The 18,880-nt window shown below is 53.7% G+C and overlaps 2 protein-coding genes across 2 annotated transcripts; both read left to right on the top strand.

Annotated features, from left to right (window-relative positions):
- Positions 1-1,844: 1,844 nt before the first annotated feature.
- On the top strand, positions 1,845-8,339 carry TM6SF2 (transmembrane 6 superfamily member 2). Its single transcript, XM_028521373.2, has 10 exons — positions 1,845-1,974; positions 3,575-3,678; positions 4,104-4,201; positions 4,272-4,375; positions 4,779-4,861; positions 5,322-5,446; positions 5,633-5,734; positions 6,081-6,173; positions 6,812-6,931; positions 7,837-8,339. Exons 1-10 carry the CDS (start codon positions 1,880-1,882, stop codon positions 8,041-8,043), a joined length of 1,131 nt encoding a protein of 376 aa, XP_028377174.1. The 5' UTR covers positions 1,845-1,879; the 3' UTR covers positions 8,044-8,339.
- A 1,217-nt stretch (positions 8,340-9,556) lies between these two features.
- Positions 9,557-17,738, top strand: HAPLN4 (hyaluronan and proteoglycan link protein 4). Its single transcript, XM_028520666.2, has 5 exons — positions 9,557-9,671; positions 10,767-10,884; positions 11,131-11,493; positions 13,091-13,423; positions 13,760-17,738. Exons 1-5 carry the CDS (start codon positions 9,669-9,671, stop codon positions 14,149-14,151), a joined length of 1,209 nt encoding a protein of 402 aa, XP_028376467.1. The 5' UTR covers positions 9,557-9,668; the 3' UTR covers positions 14,152-17,738.
- Positions 17,739-18,880: the final 1,142 nt, after the last annotated feature.

The following is an 18,880-nucleotide window of genomic DNA, read 5'->3' as shown; positions in this document are numbered from 1 at the left end:
GTTCCATGTACCCTACTGGGCAGGTCAAGGTCACTCCACCATTGAATTCTCAGTGACTGGGAGGCTGGCCAGACTCAGCTCATGGACTTTACCCCCATGCACAGGTAAGGTTAGAAAAGGAGGCCTCCAAATACCGTGCGTGTGTGCAGGTGCCTCCAGGACAGGGGTGCAAGGCCAGGTCCCTAGACAGCCAGCACTGCAGGTGGCAGGGAGGGGACATAGGGATCTGCTTTCAGAGGTGAGGAAATGCAAGAGGGTCCATTTTGTATGCAAAGGGGAGGACAGTGGGCTATTAGCGCTGCCAGAGTTGAGAAGGTCAAGAAACCAGGCTGGAGCTTCAGGTCAGCCCAGAGGAACCTAGGGAAGGTCAGAACATGATGTCACCCAGGCTCAGACATAGGACCCAGCTGTTACAAAGCCAAGGTGCTGCAAGTAAAAGGGGTGAGGGTTTCAATCTTCCCCAACCACAAACATCCCCCCCACCTTTTGGGGGAAGAAATTGGGTGGGCACTACTCACCCATTTCCAGTAGCCATAAGTCCCACATGGCTGAGAGCGAGAGGCTGGTTGGAGGGAGTGACAAAGACCAGCACCTGATTCACCACTCTGCAGCCTTCTCCCACGTCTGTCTACCCCTTTACATCTCACCCTGGACCCAGCACAGCCTCCAGGCTGTTCAGAACCCTCCAGCAGCTCCCCACCTCCCAGCCCCAGGTTTGAGCTACTCTTGCCAGAAACGCTTTTCCAGAACAAATTTCTCACCAAACTAGCTCCATCCTTATCTAATTTCGGCCTACCCCTTGGGGCTCCTCTCTCCGACACCGCCCCCCCCCCCCCCCCCCCCCCCGCAACTGAGCAGCTTCACTTCACCTACCTCTTCCCGCCCCCAACCACCCAGGCTGCCCAGAGTGCCCAGGCTATATGGAAGGGTCCCAGCACAGAATTAGAGTCCTTCAAGGGATCCCAACTCAGGGCTGTAGCCGCCCACCCTGATACGGCCCCCAGGCTGTCAAAGCTTCTCACTTGGACATGTGTTTAAATGTGTCTGTCGCCCACACATTTCTGAAACTTCAAATCCAACGGCTCTGAAAGGAATTGAACCCTAGAAGTGAGGTCAGTTCCTCCTTCAGCACGCACAGACCACGCCCACTTGGTCCTCGCCTGAGGAGGGAGGTCTGCGGAATGGGGTGGCGGTGGGGGTGGGAGTGGGGGTGTGTGGAGGCTGAGACACCGGTGCCTTAGAATGATGAAAACAGCCTTGGCTGATGTGCCTCAGTGGACTGAGTGTGGGCCTGCGAACCGAGAGGTGGCTGATTCGATTCCCAATCAGAGCACATACCTGGGTTTCGGGCCCGGTCTCCAGTAGGGGGTGTGTGAGAGGCAACTGATCGTTGTTTCTCTTCCTCTCTCCCTCCCTTCCCCTCTCTCTAAAAAAAGAATTAAGAAAGCAGGAGAGCAGAACAGGATAGAAAAAGTCCCTCAGAATGAAGTTGCTGGCTCGGGATCTCCAGGATGCGGAAGTCTCCTTCTAGCCCACTTTCTAGCCTTTAATAGGGAGGGAAACTGAGGCTGGGTGGCAGGAAAGGCCTCTGGGGACCGCCACTGAGTCTAGCAAGTGTGTCAAGAAGGTAGGGCTGCTGCGAGAGGGTGTGGCCTTGGAGGTTCCCCAGGAGCGTGTGGGGCCGCCAAGGCAATGACAGGACCAGGGAGCAGCTGGGGGCGACCTTTGCGCGGGGCGGGGCAGGGCCGGGCAGGGTCCCTGACAACCTCCCGCCCAGACACGCTGCCGCTGCAGCGGAAGAGTCCAGCTCCGTGGAGGAGGTTGTGCTGCCCGCTGCCCGCTGCCCCAACAGGAGTCCCGGAATTCGGGCACTGCTGCAATGGACATCCCGCCTCTGGCGGGCAAGATCGCGGCTCTGTCGCTTGGCGCCCTCCCTGTGTCCTACGCGCTCAACCACGTCTCGGTGCTCTCTCAGTGCGTGCGGGAAGCGGTAGGATGGGGGGCTGCTCTAGTGGGGTGAGGAGGGGGCCAGAAAGGATGCGCGCCAGCTGGGCCTGGCTCCCGGTGAGCCCTGCACCCCGACCTTTTGGCTAGGGGTGGGGGTTGGGGCCTGGGTCGGAACCCCCAACCGGAAGTTCTTTGGTCGCTGGCCCCGAGGCTGTGTGTCGGGATTGGGGTCGCCCCCTGGGGCTTTTGGGATCTGGGGAGAAAGGACGTTCAGAAGCAGAGTTCCCCACAGGGCTGGGTTTTGGAGCGTTTCTTGGGTTTTCCCAGCGATGTGCCCAGCACAGGCTCCAAAGTCGCTAAGGGTCAAAGTATTGCCCCAGATAAGGCCCTGGTGACTGGGCTCTTGCCACACACCTTCTGCTGCACCACCCCTACTAGGTAGTCCCTCCATCTCCTGTTAAAGGCCTGGGACTTTCTTCTCTTCAGGGCTGGCCCACCCTGTTCCCAGCCTCAGTTTCCCTGTACATGCCTTGAACTCCCCTGTCCCTGACTGCTAATCCTGGACCCTTGCCCTGTGAGTCTAGCCACCAGGTATCAGGCATCAGCCAAGCCCATCACACTCCTAAATCGAGCTCAGCCCAAGATATTGGGTAGAGAGAGTCTTGAATGTGGGGTTGGCTCCTTGGGTACAAATTCCAGGCTCCATCCCCCAGGACCTCCAGTATTCCAGGTTGCCTCTGGGAGCTTCAGTTTCTTCACTGTGTAATGAACATGATCCTAGATCTCAACCTGTAGTTAGTTAAGGATAATAAATTATGTGCTAAGACTCTGGTTACTATAACTGTCATTGTTGGTCAGGTGGGGCCAGGAGTGGGGATTCTAGTGGTTAGAGGGGTACCAGAGAAAGTAGGGGCCTAGAGAGAGTAGTGGAGGGGGAAAGAATGTATGACTTTGGATAGATCTCCTGCCCTCTCTGGATCTTGCCAATTTGGGGGAATGCCTGGAGACTTGGCTTTTATTGTCTATGCAATTGATTGACCTGTCTTATCTGGTTGATGGGTACAGATCAGGGTAGGGGTAGGGTGGGGTTGATGGAGGCATTTGGACTTTAGCTGGGAGGAGTCAGGAGCTTCACACAGTGAGGTGTATAGGTCTGAGCACTGGAGATCATCTAGCAGGTATGGGCACTGGGTCTGGCTACAGAGGGCCTCCGTGTTGAACAACTCAGCTAACTGTGTCAAACATCAGCAAGTGATGGGATGAACCATATAGTCAGAATGGGTTGACAGATGCCCCCTCTATACCTGGCTCAAGTCCAGCAATGATCTTTTCTGAGGAGTCAGAGAAAGCTTCCTGGAGGAGGAGCAATGTAGGTGGGCCATGAGGATGAGTAGAAGTTTGTCAAGTGGAAAAGAGACTTCTGGAAGGAATTTCCAGGAGGAGGAACAGCTGGGGCAAGAGCCTGGTGATAGGAAAGGACAGTTTAAAGAAAAGGCATTTCTGAATGGACCGATGCTTCAGCCCCATCACCTGGAGCTTCCTGGAGTCTAATCTTGCCCTCACCAGGATGGAGTGGGGGACTTCAGCACTGGGTTTGGCTTCCCTGACTTGGTTTTTCTCTTCACAGCCCCCTTGGGGTGATCTTGATGAGCGCCCTGATCCTGGGTCTGCTCTTTGTGGCTGTCTATAGCTTGTCCCGTGGGGAGATCTACTACGACCCACTCTATGCTGGTGAGTCTGTGGGAAGGTCCTAGGGAAGAGAAATGTGTGAGCAAGGGCTTCTCTATCACACTGGGGGTCGTTGAAGGGCCTCCTTTATCAGACTGGGGGGCCCTTGAAGGGCTCACACTGGACTGGAGAACCTCCACTGATTGGGGAAGCTCAGAGGCACTCCCGTTCAGAGTTGGGGCTCCTGAGAGCAGGAACTGTTTTCCCATCACTCTGGGGTCTCCTAAAGGCAGGAGCAGTGCCTCTGCCAGCCTGGGAACCCCAAAGGCAGGGACTGTGCCTCCCTTAGAGTCATGGTTGTGGTTCATGTGACCTGTGGAGTAGGGACTGGGAACAGTTGGGTGCAGAGTCGTTGACTGGATCTGGGTCCCTGCCACAGCCTCAGGCCCTGCCTATACCCAGGCCTGCCCTGAACACTCTCCCCACAGTGTTTGCAGCCTTTGCCTTCACCTCGGTAGTGGACCTCCTTATCGCTCTCCAGGAGGATGGCTACATGGTGGGCTTCATGGAGTTCTACACCAAGGAGGTAATGTAGGGGTTGGTCTGGGATACCCCCTGCCTGGCTACGTGTCTGAGTACCCCACCTGCCCCTGCAGGGAGAGCCATACCTGCGTACTGCGCATGGAATCTTCATCTGCTACTGGGACGGCATCGTTCACTACCTCCTTTACCTGGCCATGGCCGGCGCCATCCGCAGAAGGTGTGAGGGGTGGGCGGGGTGGCACCTGGACCCTGGGAATCAGGTCAAGTCCTCAAGTAGGGTCTTCAACTGTGGTGGAGCCAGAAGTATCTGTAGGAGGAATCAGGAGGCCTCTCAGGGCTCCAGCCAGGTGTAGTCAGGAGAAGGTTCTGGAGAATAGCATCAGTTACCACGGTGGTTGGCTCTCTTCTCTTATATCACCCTGTGCCTGGGCAGCCACTTCTGTCTTTGGACAGAGGGTCTGACTGTTTATTCCCTCATTCAGCTTCCTGTTGTCTCTTTCATCTTGGGCAAAACTGGAAAGGACCCAGAGCTGGGGAGCCTAGTATACACCCTGGGCCCTGGCTGGTGCTCTGAGGCTGGGGATGGGTATCTACTATGTATCCCTTCATTTCCCACCCAGGAAAAGTTATCGGAACCTTGGACTGTACTGGCTGGGGTCCTTCGTCATGAGCCTCCTGGTGTTTCTCCCAGGAAACATTCTTGGTAAGGATGGCTTTAAGGAATCCTGCCTCCCCAGCGCCACTGCTCTGTGCCTGGGAGCCCCTACTGGGTCCTCCCTCCCCTCCCCAAGGTCTGCAGAGGGCCCTGCATGCCTGATCATGCACAGCTTAAGCCAGCAACCTGCTCACCTCTCTCCATTTTCTCTTGGGGGGATGTTTCCAGGGGGGCACAAGAACAGCTGCAGTGTAGGAGCTGTGTCCTAAAGGTAAGTTGAGGCAGGCCAGTCTGAGGAGCATGGACATCATCTTGTAGGCATTGGGGAACCAGGAATGTTAAGGCTTAAGCAAGTAGAAAAAGAAAGAAAAAAAAAAAAAGAAAAATTTTTTAAAAAAAGAAGAAGAAAAGCTTGAGCAAGTATAGCATTTGTGAATCATGACTTCCACCCAGGGGCTCTGGTGTGGCCCACCTACCGGAAGAGCCTCACTGAGTGTCTCTATGACAGGGAAATACAGCTTCGAGATCAGGCCTACCTTCTTCCTCACCCTCCCATATGTGCTGGTCCCATGCTGGGCTGGTGTAAGGGTCTTCAAGGAGTCCCAGTCACCAACCAGCTACACCCCCAATGTGGTAAGTACCTTGCCCTCAGGCAGGCCTGGGCCCACTTGCCTCCATGTCCTCCATTTGAATTGGTCCTGGTCAAAAATATTATCTCCTTGGAAGGATCTCCTTGGTCTTTAGGAAGGAAGGGATGAGGCTCTTTGGAGTGCCTGTTGGATAGCAGACATCTCACACTTTCTCTCTCCCGTGGGGCAGGTGCAAGAGGAGCAAAGAAAGAGCCTTTTGCAGCGCCCCGCTGACCTGGCCCTCGTCATATACCTCATCCTTGCTGGGTTCTTCACCCTTTTCCGGGGCCTTGTGAGTCTGGCTAGCCTACCTCTCTGCTGTCTTCAGCCTTTCTCCCCAGACTTTCCTTCCCAAATATGTTCCTTTACTCTGTACTAAAGGGCCACTGATCTCCCGTCTGATCATCATAGAAGTTTCTCCTTGAGTCTTTAACGAGTTCTTCATTGAGTGTTTCATCATGAAGCCCCATTCCCTATAGCCTCTCACCAGCTTCAGTATCTGTGGATCCTCAGCCAGAGGAGAGAATTGAAGCTGGGGAAGGCCAGAGTGAGGGATGCAGGCACTGCCTAGGAGGCTGGGGAAGGTTTCCTGTGGAGGGATGTTTGAAGTGGGTTGTCCATTTTTCTGTTGGCCCCAGGTGGTGCTTGACTGCCCCACAGATGCCTGCTTTGTCTATATCTATCAGTATGAACCATACCTGAGGGACCCTGTGGCCTACCCAAAGGTGCAGGTGAGAAGGCAGGTGGGAGGAGACGACTGCCATGCATAGGGGTCCACTGGATCTCTCTGAAGCAGGTGCCAAAAACACAAGCCAAACTGGCAGAAGCACGTATGGAATTACTGTTCTACCAAAAAAGTATAGACATAGCCTCAGGTATGGCTGGATCTAGTAACTCAAGGAGACTTCTGTTTCTGGGCTCTGCTTTCTTTGCATGGGCTCTACTCTCAATGGTTCCTTTGCAGGACAGCAGAGAGAGCCTTGGGTAGCTCCAGGCTTCCTTCTGCCCTACTTAGCCACCCCAGAGGAATGTGAGCCTTTACTTCCCCCCAGCTTAAACACAAGTCTCAGGCAGGCTCTGGTTTGGCCAAGTTTGAATGACATGCCCATCATGTAGCTGATCATTGTGGCCAGGAGTTATGTGGGTGGGCTCAGTGTATGTATGTGAGTATGTGTGGGGGTGGGGGAGGCAGGGGGATGCCCAAAGGAAAGTGAGGTGCAGGTTGCATGAGGTGGGATGTACAAAGAGCCTCTATTCTGTGTGGGTCCTGAGGCTAGCCACATCCTCCCAGGGGCCCCCACTGGAGGAGCCTCAGGAGACCCATTTGGGGCAGCTGCTCACTCATCCCCACTGGCTGTGTGCCCCCCAGATGCTGGTGTACATGTTCTATGCATTGCCCTTCTATGGCCTGGCTGCTTATGCCCTTATCTTTCCTGGCTGTTCCTGGCTGCCTGACTGGGCCATGGTGTTTGCTGGAGCCATTGGCCAGGTGAGATGGGGTGGAATGGGGCAAGTGCATAACAAAGGAAGTTTCTGCCTACCTGGGCAGGAACTTTTGTGCTCTCCCTGGGCAGGGTGATGCTGGGCCCCTGAGAGGCCCCAGCCTTAGCTCAGTACCCCAGCATTCCCTAGCCTGAGGGAGAAGGAGCTAGACCCCCATGGGGTCAGAACTGAAGAGAGAGAGGGAGAGACAGAGACTGAGAGGGATTCCAGAGGGGGCAGATCTCTTAGAAGAGGGGGCATAGGAACTGGGCTTAGACATGTGGCTATGAGTTCTCCAGGCAGGAAATGGCATTCCAGGAATGGGAACAGCATAAGGAAAGGCACAAAGGGGGACAGTGATTTAGCAGAGTCATAAAAAGGGTAAAGGCAGAAGCAAGAGAAATTGGCAGCTAGATGCTGAAGGCTTTGAACTTTGCCTTTGGGGGGCTTGTGCAAAGAAAGATGGATGGGAGCAGTGGAGGACCCAGTCAGAGGTAGGGCTCTGTTTCTGGGCTCCTGATGGGATATGATAAAGGCTGGGCCCAGGTCAGATGGCCAGGTGGACATCTATGGGGTAGAATCAACAGGATTTGTGTCAAGGGTGGCTACCTGGAATGGGGAAGAGTTGGACCTAGATCAGAAAGATGGGGGGCAGAGTCCAGCAGGTAGAGTGAATATGGTTCTGGTTTTGCAGCTGGAGAGAGGCTCACAGACAGATGTACAAGGACAGAACCTGTAGGGACAGGGATATTTAGAGACAAACATATAGACTGGAAAGGGGAGACAGGTAGGGCAGCAGAGCCAGCAAGATGGGAATAGGGACCCTCTGGGCTTCCCAGGGTGAGATGGTGGTGCTACTGGGACTGGTTTTCTCCCTGCCCCTGACATCCAACCTCCCTGTGTGGCCACCAGGCGCAGTTCTCGCACATGGGTGCCTCCACGCATCTGCGCACACCCTTCACCTATCGGGTGCCAGAGGACGCCTGGCCCTGCTTCTTCTTGTGCAACCTGCTGTATGCGCTGGGCCCCCAGCTGCTGGCCTACCGTTGCCTGCGGTGGCCAGCCTTCTTCCTGCACCTGCCCTCCAGCTCCCAGGCTCCCCACAAGAAGCAGCACTGAGGGGGCTGTGGGATTCCCCCGGACTCTGTTACACACCTAGCTAGCCCTGTCCTCAGAAGCATAGGCTGGGGTTTTTCGAGACAGCAGATACATCCCTGTTGTCTTTGTTTCTGCTGTGGTGGTTTCAAGGCCAGCTGGTGGGATGGAAGACAGAAGGCCAGGTGTTGGGGCAGAGGGGACCACGGCCATGCTAAGCCAGCACTACTCCCAAACCTCTATGGATTCTTCTGCTCCTTTGCAGAATTTACCCATTACCTCCATGGATCCTTCATTAAAAGCTCTTTTGATGCTTGAAATATTGCTGCCTGAGTGTTACAGGGGACAGGGGTGAGGGACTGTCCCCTCAGACCCCACACAGGCCCACCATCGCTGCCAGTGCAGCTGTTAGGAGCTGAAGGTGCCAGATAGCAGAAGTCTGCCTCCGGCGGGTGTGCACCTCCACCTTCCAGATGGGGAAACACAGGCTCGCTCGGAGAGGATCAGAACCTGCCTGAAGCCACAACCAGGAGAAGAGTCCAAAGTCCTATCCCTGCCAATAAATTATAATAATTAATAGTGTGGCACAGTTATTAAGCACCAACTGCTCACCATGCCAAGAGCTAACCTCACATGCTATAATATGATGGATCTCACTCCATATTCCAGATGGGGAAACTGAGGCTGCAGGAGGTGGATGTGCTGGTCTGAGGTCATACCTCCTGGATGCAGCTAAGAACCAAGCCCTGGCCACTTCAACCTCAGAGCTTGTAACCCTGCCCCTGCTGTCTGATTGGCTCATACTTTGGGGAAACAGCCTGGGGAGGCAGCCCAGGGGTGGGGGAAGAGCTCATTGTTTCCTAGTTTGATTATTGAATCTGCCTGAAGGGCCAGGTTCAGGGGTGACAGGCCCAGAGTAGGGTCAGGGGCTTAATCAGACTCCCCTGCTCCTCACCCCACCAACTCTTATTAGGCCCCTAATGTATGTTTAGCCATTGGATCTTCACCAAAGAATCAGTACTCCATTTCCCAGAGGTGGAAACAGGTTCAGAGAGACCAAACACTCTTCCAAGATCCAACGCCCAAGATCTCTCCTCTGCCCACAGTAGGTGAGGGGCAGAATTGGATTTGGATCTGCTGCTGCATGAGTGGGTGACTGCGCAGAGTGAGCACCTTTTCGCTGCCAGAGCCTAGGACAATGGGATGGTCACCCAGTGACAAACAGGAAAACAAGCCTGCAGGCTAAGTCCCTTTCCCAGGTTACTCAGCCCCCTGCCCATGCAGGGCATCTAAGATGGAAGACTCCATCAGGTCGTCCTCTTCCGTTTTAAAGATGCTTATATTGTGGCCCAGAGAAGTTCCCCAGGGGGCCCACAGTCTGCTAGCAAGGGGAGGGACCTGGTCCTGCACTCACTATCCAGCGAATTCTGTCTTCCATCCGTGTGCGGGTTTCCTCTCCGGGAAGTGCACCTCTGCTTTCCCTTTAACATCCCCCTTCCCCCGCCACCTAGTCTGCCTCCCTCCCTCCTCCCCTTGCAGGCAGTCGTCGGGATTGCGCCGCCTGCTGAGACCTGCCCAGTCCTTCCCGTCTGTGCCAGGAGCCCAGTCCTGGAGCATAGGGGCGGCTCTGCGGGGGCTGTTCTAGCAGCATGGTGAGTGGGGCCGAGGAGAGGGTCCGGATAAGTCCCCTTTCTTGGATCCTCCCTCTCTGTCTCTACGTCCCTCCATCCTTCCGTGTTTCTCTCTCCAGTCCCTCTCCCGCTCCATCCCTCCAATCCCTTCTATCTCTCACCCTCCTTCTCGAACTCCCTGCCTCTCCTTCTCTATTCCTCTCCCTACGTTTCTCTCCCTCTTTTTTCCTGGCTTCTTTTCTCTCCTCTGAGTCTCTCTGACTCTCGCTACCCCAAAGTCTTCTCTGTGTTTCTCTCCTTCCTGCTCTCTCTTCTCTCTTCTTTTTCAGTCTCTGTCACTCTCCCTGCATTTGTCTCTCTACATCTGTCTCCGTCTTTTCTTCCTCTTCTGTCTTTCCCCCTCTCGCTCTCCTCTGTCTTCATCTCTCCCTGCTTTTCTCTCTGTGTCTCTTTCTTTTTTCTCTCATCCTTTCTCTGTGTCTCTCCCTCTCTCAACAATTCCTCCGCATCCACCCCCACCCCTGCCCCGGCCCGATTTGCTGCAGTCTCCTGGCGCACGAGTAACCTTGCCGCTGCTGCTGCTCCAGCTCCTCCCTCCTTCTCCCAAGCTCCGCAAGAGCCCGAGAGAGAAGGGGGCGGGGCTCGGAACCAGCGGTGTTAGGGTTAGCGGATCAGGTGGGACTAAAGCAGGGTGAGTTCGGCGGCTTGGGCTTTGCGCTAGAGCGAGAGTGTGAGGTCCCAGGAGAGGGATTGGGGAGGGGGAATTTTGCCAAGCTTCCTGGGGGAGTCCTCTGCGACCCTATGGAAAGAGCCCTGGGCACATGAGAAGTCCCTGCCACGGAGAATGAAAACCAAGTGGCTAGTCCTCTAAAGCAGCGGTCCCCAACTTTTTAGCACCAAGGACCGGTTTCGTGGAAGAAATTTTTCCACGGAGTGGTGAGGAGGGGCGGGATGATTTCGGGATGATTCAAGTGCATTACATTCAAGCTCACCTCCTGCTGTGCAGCCCGGTTCCCAGCAGGCCATGGACCGGTTCTGGTCCGAGGCCCGGAGGTTGGGGACCCCTGCTCTAAAGGCAAAGGCCAGGAGGTTGGACTGAGCGCCCGGTGCCCCCAGGTGTGGGCTCGGTCGGCCCTCAGTCCCTGCGTGCTCTGGGCTGCGGCCTGGGGAGTCTTGCTGCTCGTGGCCCCCGCAGGGGCGCAGCGTGGCCGGAAGAAAGTCGTACACGTGCTCGGTGAGTCAGTGAGCTGTGTCCAAGTGTAACTGCCTGGTGCATGGAGGGGAAAGGGGGAGTCATGGGGTGCTCCTGACGGCCACAGTTCTTCGTGTCCTCTCCTTCCCAGTCTCCTCCCTGAGCCCCTTACCCATGTGATTTCCCCTCACCCAAGTTTAATAACTACATCCCCTTCCAGAGTCCCCCTCCCCAGGTTCCCCACCTCATCCTAGGACCCTCTTCTGAACCCTCTTTAATCGCCCACAGAGGGTGAGTCAGGCTCCGTGGTGGTGCAGACAGCTCCAGGGCAGGTGGTCAGCCACCGGGGTGGCACTATCGTCTTGCCCTGCCGTTACCACTACGAGGCAGCCACCCACAGCCACGACGGCGTCCGCCTCAAGTGGACTAAGGTGGTGGAGCCGCTGGCCTTTACCGATGTCTTCGTGGCGTTGGGCCCCCAACACCGGGCTTTTGGCAGCTACCGAGGGCGGGCCGAGCTACAGGGTGATGGCCCTGGGGACGCCTCCTTGGTTCTCCGAAATGTCACGCTGCAGGACTATGGGCGCTATGAATGCGAGGTCACCAATGAACTAGAGGATGACACCGGCATGGTCAAGCTGGACCTGGAAGGTGACCAGCCTGGGGGCAAGATGAGCTGCATTTCTAAGGGAGGAGATGGGAGGGCATTGCAAGAAAGAAAAATCAAATCATTGGCCTGAAGGAATTTAGAGGCTTGGTGGGGGAGGGGGTAGTTTTGATTCATGGTGATTTTTTGCCACCGAGGGATACTGCGATGTCTAAAAGGGGGTTGCTGGTAACATCTGGTGGATAAAGGCCAGGGATACTATGATATACCAAAGCACAGGACAGTTCCCCACAACAAAGAATGATCCAGTCCAAAATACTAATAGTGAGGATGCTGGGAAACCCTGGGGTAGAATTCAGGCACAGTGAGGACCAGGCACTCACACCATGTCAGGAATTGCTCCCTCAACTCTGTTCCTTTTTGTAAGTTTCCCTTGATGGAACCTAAAATGTGTGCCAGTTTCCTTTTGCAAGTTTCCCTTGATGGAACCTAAAATTTGTGCCAGGCTTCCACCCTCCCAGCTGATTTCCTACGAGTGCTAGCTAGAGTCCCAGAGTTGTTCCTCATTGGGCCCAACTTTTGAGTCATGTGCCAATCTGTGAGCCAATTACTGTGGCTGGGAGATGGGATGCTCTGATTGGCTGACTGTGGAGCTGGGAGGTGGGGTTTCTACCCGAAGAATTCCCTTCCACCTGGTTTGCTTCTTCAGTCATTTATAAGATACTTGGAACAATTTTAGGGCCTTCATTTGCTGAACTTCCCAACAATAGCAAATAGCAACACAATAATAGCAGCACATTTTTTTTTATTGGGTGTTTTCTATGTACCGAGCTTGGTTAAAGAGCTCTCTGGAGTCTCTCCTTTAATTTTCCTAAAACCCCTAAGGGTGATTCAACTGGTTTAGAGGGATTAGGGCCTTGCCCAGGGCACACACTAGTGAGTAGCAGAGCCAGGACTTAAATCCTGGTCAGGCTCCAAGTCTTCTCCCTGGCTCCTGTTTGTCTCATTCCTGCAACTGCTGGGAGTACCCAACTGACCCCTAAGGTCCACCCTTCAAACACAGACACACAGAACACTTATGAGCTGAGTTGACTGTGAGTCTGATGAGGGGTGAGTTATAACAACTGACAGTAGAAGGGAAACCAGCCGGTACTGCCCTGGAAAATGCTAGGAATCAAAGGGAATTTTGCACAGGGTCAACCTTTCAGGGGCTCCCAGTGTGGGGGAGTCGGCACTGGACATAGACATTCCCAGCTTTATAGACTCAGGGATTTACCAGAGAGAAGGTCCCAGTGCTGCGAGAATGTCAGAAGCACAGAGGACTGAAAGAAGGGGCGTTGTGGGAGCTGAGTTTTGAAGGATAAGTAGGAGTTCAACAGGTGGAAAGAATATGAGCAAAGGTTTTCAGCAGTGGAAAGGGGATAGACACAATTAAGTATGTTAAGCAGAAGGGTCAAGTGAGCCAAGCTTAAGGCAAAAGGAGCCATGAGGGGTGTGAGCTGGAAAAATGCATGGTCAGGCCTGAGATCAGAGTGAGGGAAGAACTGCAAGATCTAGGTTGAACAAGCACTGGGCACCCCAGATAGCAGGTGAGTGGGGGATGGCTGGGAAACCTGAGCTGACCCCCGTGTGCTCCTCCAGGCGTTGTCTTCCCTTACCACCCCCGAGGAGGCCGCTACAAGCTGACCTTCACGGAAGCTCAGCGCGCATGCGCTGAGCAGGATGCCATCCTGGCGTCGGCGGAGCAGCTGCACGCGGCCTGGCGCGATGGCCTAGACTGGTGCAACGCGGGCTGGCTGCGCGATGGCTCGGTTCAGTACCCGGTGAGCCAGCCCCGGGAGCCCTGCGGCGGCCTAGGCTGGCCCGGGAGCGCAGGGGTTGGCAGAGGTGCCTCGGGGGGCGTGCGCAACTACGGCTACCGCCACAACGCGGAGGAACGCTACGATGCCTTCTGCTTCACGTCCAACCTCCCGGGTGCGTAGACCTCGTCCGCCCTCCCACCCCCTGCAACAGGCCTTTTCTCGGTTTCCCTACATCTCAGTCTTCCTTTCCTACTCCACCCCACCCCCAGTTCCGTCTCCCTCGCCCTTGCTGTCTGGGGACCAGACCAGGCGATCCCTTCCCTGGGACCGCCACCACGCGCAAATCCACCCTACCCAGGCAGAAACTGGAGTCCCGGGCTGCATGGGAGGAAGTGTTCTTTGACTTTGAGGCTGGGGTCCAAGGCTGCAGGCAGATGGAAGGGGCGTCCTGAATCCCGAGGAGGCCACCTCCAGGGAGCATCCCTAACTACTCCCCCAAATCCCACAGGGCGAGTGTTCTTCCTGAAGCCGCTGCGGCCCCTGCCCTTTTCTGGAGCAGCACGCGCATGTGCAGCTCGAGGCGCGGCGGTGGCCAAGGTGGGGCAGCTGTTTGCTGCGTGGAAGCTGCAACTGCTGGATCGTTGCACCGCAGGCTGGCTAGCAGACGGAAGCGCGCGCTACCCCATCGTGAATCCTCGAGCGCGCTGTGGCGGCCACCGGCCGGGAGTGCGCAGCCTCGGGTTCCCTGACGCCACACGCAGCCTCTTCGGTGTCTACTGCTACCGCTCGCCCGGAGTGCCTGACCCTGCACCCGGAGGCTGGGGCTGGGGCTGGGCGGGAGGTGGCGGCTGGGCCGGGGGTGCACGCGACCCCGCTGCCTGGACCCCACTGCGTGTCTAGGGCCAGGGTATGGACGGCTGGGGAGCTTGGCGGCTGGCCAAGTGCCCTGCTGTCCCCTGGAGACGGATCACGTCCCCTGCAGTATTCTGCAGGCTGACCAGGCTCTGTGGTCTTTGAACACTGACCATACCCCTAAAACTGGCCAGTTTCGGGGGGACAGTCCCCTGGAGACAAGTCCCCTGGAGTCTCCTGGACACTAACCAAGTCCCCCTTTCTTGGAGAGATTTCCCCTACTCCCCTGACTTTCTCTAGGAGACCTGACATACCTTGAGGACCCCTGGAGGCCAACAGATTCTGACGTCTCCTGAAGACTACTCCTCCAGAGGTCACCTGGACACAGATGGAACCATCCCAGAAGTCACCTGGAGGCTGGACCCCCAGGATTATCTGAAGACTGGCCACACACCTTCTGTATCTCTCTGGAAACTGAAGACTTAACAGTCACCTGACAACTGAACCACCCTCCCATCACCTGTAGAAGAACTAGAAATCACAGAATTAGACAGGTGATCATGCCCTCATAGTCACGTGGAGACTGTAGGCTCCTGTCCTCTCCCCACTGTGACCTGCTGATTGGATATCCCCATTCTTCCCCCCTCCCTCTGGAGTCCCCTGAAATTTCCATAGTAACAGACCAAGTCCTCAGGTCACTGTGGAGAACAGCCCCATCTCTCTAGTTTCAGGGGAGACCACCCTTTGTCAACACTCAGACAGATCGACACACCCCAGCTGGGTCACATGACTGGCAGCTGTGCCCTACCCTCAGGTATCTCTCTGGAGGGGCAAGTCTGCCTCCACCTGACCTCCTTTTTTCCTGGCTGTCACCAAAGAGACCATCCCCAGGACCCACAGACCCATAAAATCCATGTTACATGCTATGGAAGCAAGCCACCCCACTTCCTATTGGCACTAAGGCAACCAGCCCAGCTTCTGTCACCTAGAGTCACATGGCCCTTCCCTCATCAGTCACACCCATGGAGATAGTGCCTCCTCCTCTAGCTGTAACCATGGATACCACACATTCTCCATCTCACTGTCCTCCACCCCAGAGACCTACAACTCCACTTCTGTTGTCCCCATCCTGACCAACAGCCATGGAAACCAGCCTCCCACTAACTGTCCAGACAGTGAGCCAACATTTAGTTCTACAGCTCTCACCATGGAAATGGGCTGCCCTTTCCCCAGGCCCACCCCAGCTCCTTGCTGCCCTCCAAGCTCCGCAGCTGTTGCCATGGAGACCAAAGTGCAGTCTGAGGTAGCAGAACACCTGTCTCCCTAGGCTTTTCCTTGTCAGCAGGGCCCCACCCATCCAGCTGTCACTATAGAGGATGTTAATATCATCCCCATGACAACCGACCCCTGACCCCCAGCTCTCAGGAACTAATCACCATGGTAGGAACTGCACCCCATAGGTCTTAATAGCTGCCCCTTCACCAGGGGGACTCAGCCCCAAGCAGCACCCCCTGATAGGGCTGGACTTCTGGAGCTGCTGAACACCCTACGTTTGCACGCTACCTATACCCCAGACAGCAGCTGTGCACGCACACCCTTTCGATACCTAGGTGTTTTCATTGCCTCTGTACGGATGAGCAAACTGAGGCAATGAAAGGGCATGCCTTGGCCCTTTGAGCTGTGCAAGCACTGGGTTTCCCTTTTCTTCTCTGAGACCCCATCCCCATTCTCACCTAGCTCTTCTCTCCTTCCCTACTTACTCCCTTACCCCACTTCCCTCCTTAGAGATCCAGGAGAGATGGAATGTTCCTAAACCTCAAAAGCCACTCTGAGCTCCAGATTTTAAGGGCAGATTCTTGCTAAGAAGTCAGGACCCAGCCAAACTCCCCAGTGTGGAAAGCCACCCATCCTTGGGAAATCTCAGTTCTAAGGTCTTTCCTAGAGTAGCACTTGGTAGTCTCCTGGAGCCCTCTCTACTGTCCCATCCATCTTAAGGAAATCCATCTGTGGGCTGGGAATCAGGTTGGCTTGGTTCTAATCCTGCCCATGACCAAGTGACAGAACCCCTGAGCCTATTTCCTCCTCTGTACCAGGGCTGTTTGTTCTGAGGTCCCAGTGAATGCAAAGCATACAGCAGGGGCTCAATAAATTTTTTTCAATGAATAAGTAAAAGAGGCAGCCAGTGAGTAATTGCTTCAAAATGCATTTTTGTGAACAAAATGTTTCCCAATAGGTGTACTTGCTGATGACTCAGTCAGAAGTCTCCCCTCACTTCTCAAGACCACATTCCACTCACTCTCTTCTTCCCCCAGGCGCCCCCCGCCCCCGCCCCCCCCACTCTCCTTTGAGCTACCCTCTATGGGTCTGGCTCTTTCAGCTTGTCCTGATTGGTTCCTCTCAATACCCAGGAACAAAGTGTATGAAACTGGATGGGGAATTTCTTCTCCAGGAAGGCAGAGAAGTTGCAGATTTTCCTGGGGTATAGGAGTGGTGTGGGGAGGGCAGTGTGGACTCATGAGTACTGAAATTTCTGGGATACAAACAAAGGGAGAAGAGAAAAAAGTGTAAGGGTCTGATTTGGTTGGAGAAATGGGATGGTCAATGTAACTGCTCATCTTTCAATACCAGACTCGATGAAGCTTCCACAAGCAAACGGTTCCTCTGAATTGCAGTGTCCAGCTCCTTGGTTAAATTGCCTTGTACTCCAGCTGAGCCTTAGCTTCCCCTATAGGAGACTGGTGAGGGGCATGTTTCCAGAGATGCACGTATGGGATTTCTTTCATCCTGCCTTTTCCCTGCTGGCCTCCTTCATTCCTTCCACTATTCCAGCTCCTTGGTTTCCCCTGAGTATGTAACTTTAACTGCTCTCATTCTATGAGATATGGAAAGGCTGACTCCAGCCCCCTTCCAGCTCTGCCACTGAGTGATGTGGTCCATCTCCCTGGGCAGCCTTGATTGGTCCGAGGGTGAACATGCACACATGCAGACCAATAAGATGCAGTCCCTAGGATTTTGGTGGATGATTGGGCAGAGGGAACCTTCCTTCTGCTGGGATCATTGCACTGTTGGAGTGGATGTCTCCAGGGTCCACCAACAGAGCAGCTAAGGGATGGCAACTACGATAAAACCTTTCCTGAAGCTAGGTATTCAGAAAAACATCTGTCTGTCTGTCTGTCTGTCTCTCTCTCTCTCTCTCCTGTCCTCTACCACCCAGCTTACTTCCCATAGACATATAAAGATTCTTACCTGTTCTTCCAGAGATGTTTTATGTTTGGTCAAGCAAACATGCATATATGTTTCTTTCCCCCACTTTCACACAAAGGATAGTGGGTAACATATACTTGCTTATATTGTAAGATTTATTGACCATAAGCTTTACCATTGTAAATGTTTTAAAGTGTTCCATTCAATGGTATTTAGCACATTTACAACATTGTGCAACCATCTAGTTCCAAGCCATTTTCATCACCCAAACAGAAAACCCCGCCCCCATTAAGCAATTGCTCCCCATTCTTTCCTCCCATCCTGGCCTGGAAAATGCTAATCTACTTTCTGCATCTGTGGATTTGCCTATTCTTGATAATTCATATAAATTGGAATCATACAATATATATGTCCTTTTGTATCTGGCTTCTTTCACTCATGTTTTGTTTTGTTTTGTTTTGCTTTTTAAAGCTTTTATTTATTTTCACCTGGCTGGTGTGGCTCAGTGGATTGAAAGCTGGCCTGCAAACCAAAGGTTCTCCAATTTGGTTCCCAGTCAGGGCACATGCCTGGGTTGCGAGCCAGGTCCCCAGTGGGGGGTGCACAAGAGGCAAACACACATTAACGTTTCTCTCCCTCTCTTTCTTCCCCTCTTCACCTCTTTCTAAAAATAAATACATAAAATCTTTTTAAAAGGTTTTATTAATTTTCAGAGAGAAAGGAAGGGAAGGACAAAGAGAGGGAGAGAAACATTGATTGGTTGCTTCTTGCATACTCCCAACTGGGGGCCTGGCTGACCAGGAACTGAACCGGCAACCTTTCAGTTTGCAGGCCAGCATTCAATCCACTGAGCCACACCAGCCAAGGCAACATCATGGTTCTGAGGTTCGTCCATGTTATAGCATGTGTCAGTGCTTCATTCCATTTTATGGCTGAATAATATTCCATGGCATGTATGTACCACATTTTGCTTATTCACTTATCAGTTGGTGAACATTTGGGTTTTCTGCCTTTTGGCAATTGTGAATAACAATACTATGAACATTTGTGTGCTATATGTACTTTAAAAGTAACTTTTCTCTTAATAATGTACTTTTGAGAGTCTCCATCAACCTGTAAAGATTCCCCTCAAACATTCTTTTAAAAGTCAGCAGAGTTTTCATTGTTTGCACCATAATTTTTGTAGCCAGTCTCCCAGTGGTGGACACTTAGTTTCCCATGTTTTGCTGTCAGTAGTAAGCACCCACATCATCTCACACAAGGACAACTGGAGGATGCTATTAGTCGATTGATCAAGGGGTGAAAACTTACAGTTTTTATACTGACCTTCACCTCTTCTTAGAGGTGAGGCCAATTTATATCTCACCAGTAATAGATAAGCTCGCTGTTTCCACATGTTCTCACCAGTATCACGTTATCACTTTTTACCTTAGCCACCAGGATAGGTGAAAATGGTATCTCACTGTGGTTGTCACATGCAATTCCCTTGTTCCATACAAGTCTTCCTCTCTTGTTGGATTTGTTTATTCCTTTTTAAAATATGCTCTTCTTTGTTTACCTTGGTGTTCATGCA

Source organism: Phyllostomus discolor, chromosome 8 (assembly GCF_004126475.2).
Source record: "Phyllostomus discolor isolate MPI-MPIP mPhyDis1 chromosome 8, mPhyDis1.pri.v3, whole genome shotgun sequence".
NCBI classification, from domain to species: Eukaryota; Metazoa; Chordata; class Mammalia; order Chiroptera; family Phyllostomidae; genus Phyllostomus; species Phyllostomus discolor.
The sequence above is the reverse complement of the archived record's forward strand: the minus strand, read 5'-3'. Positions and strand labels throughout refer to the sequence as shown.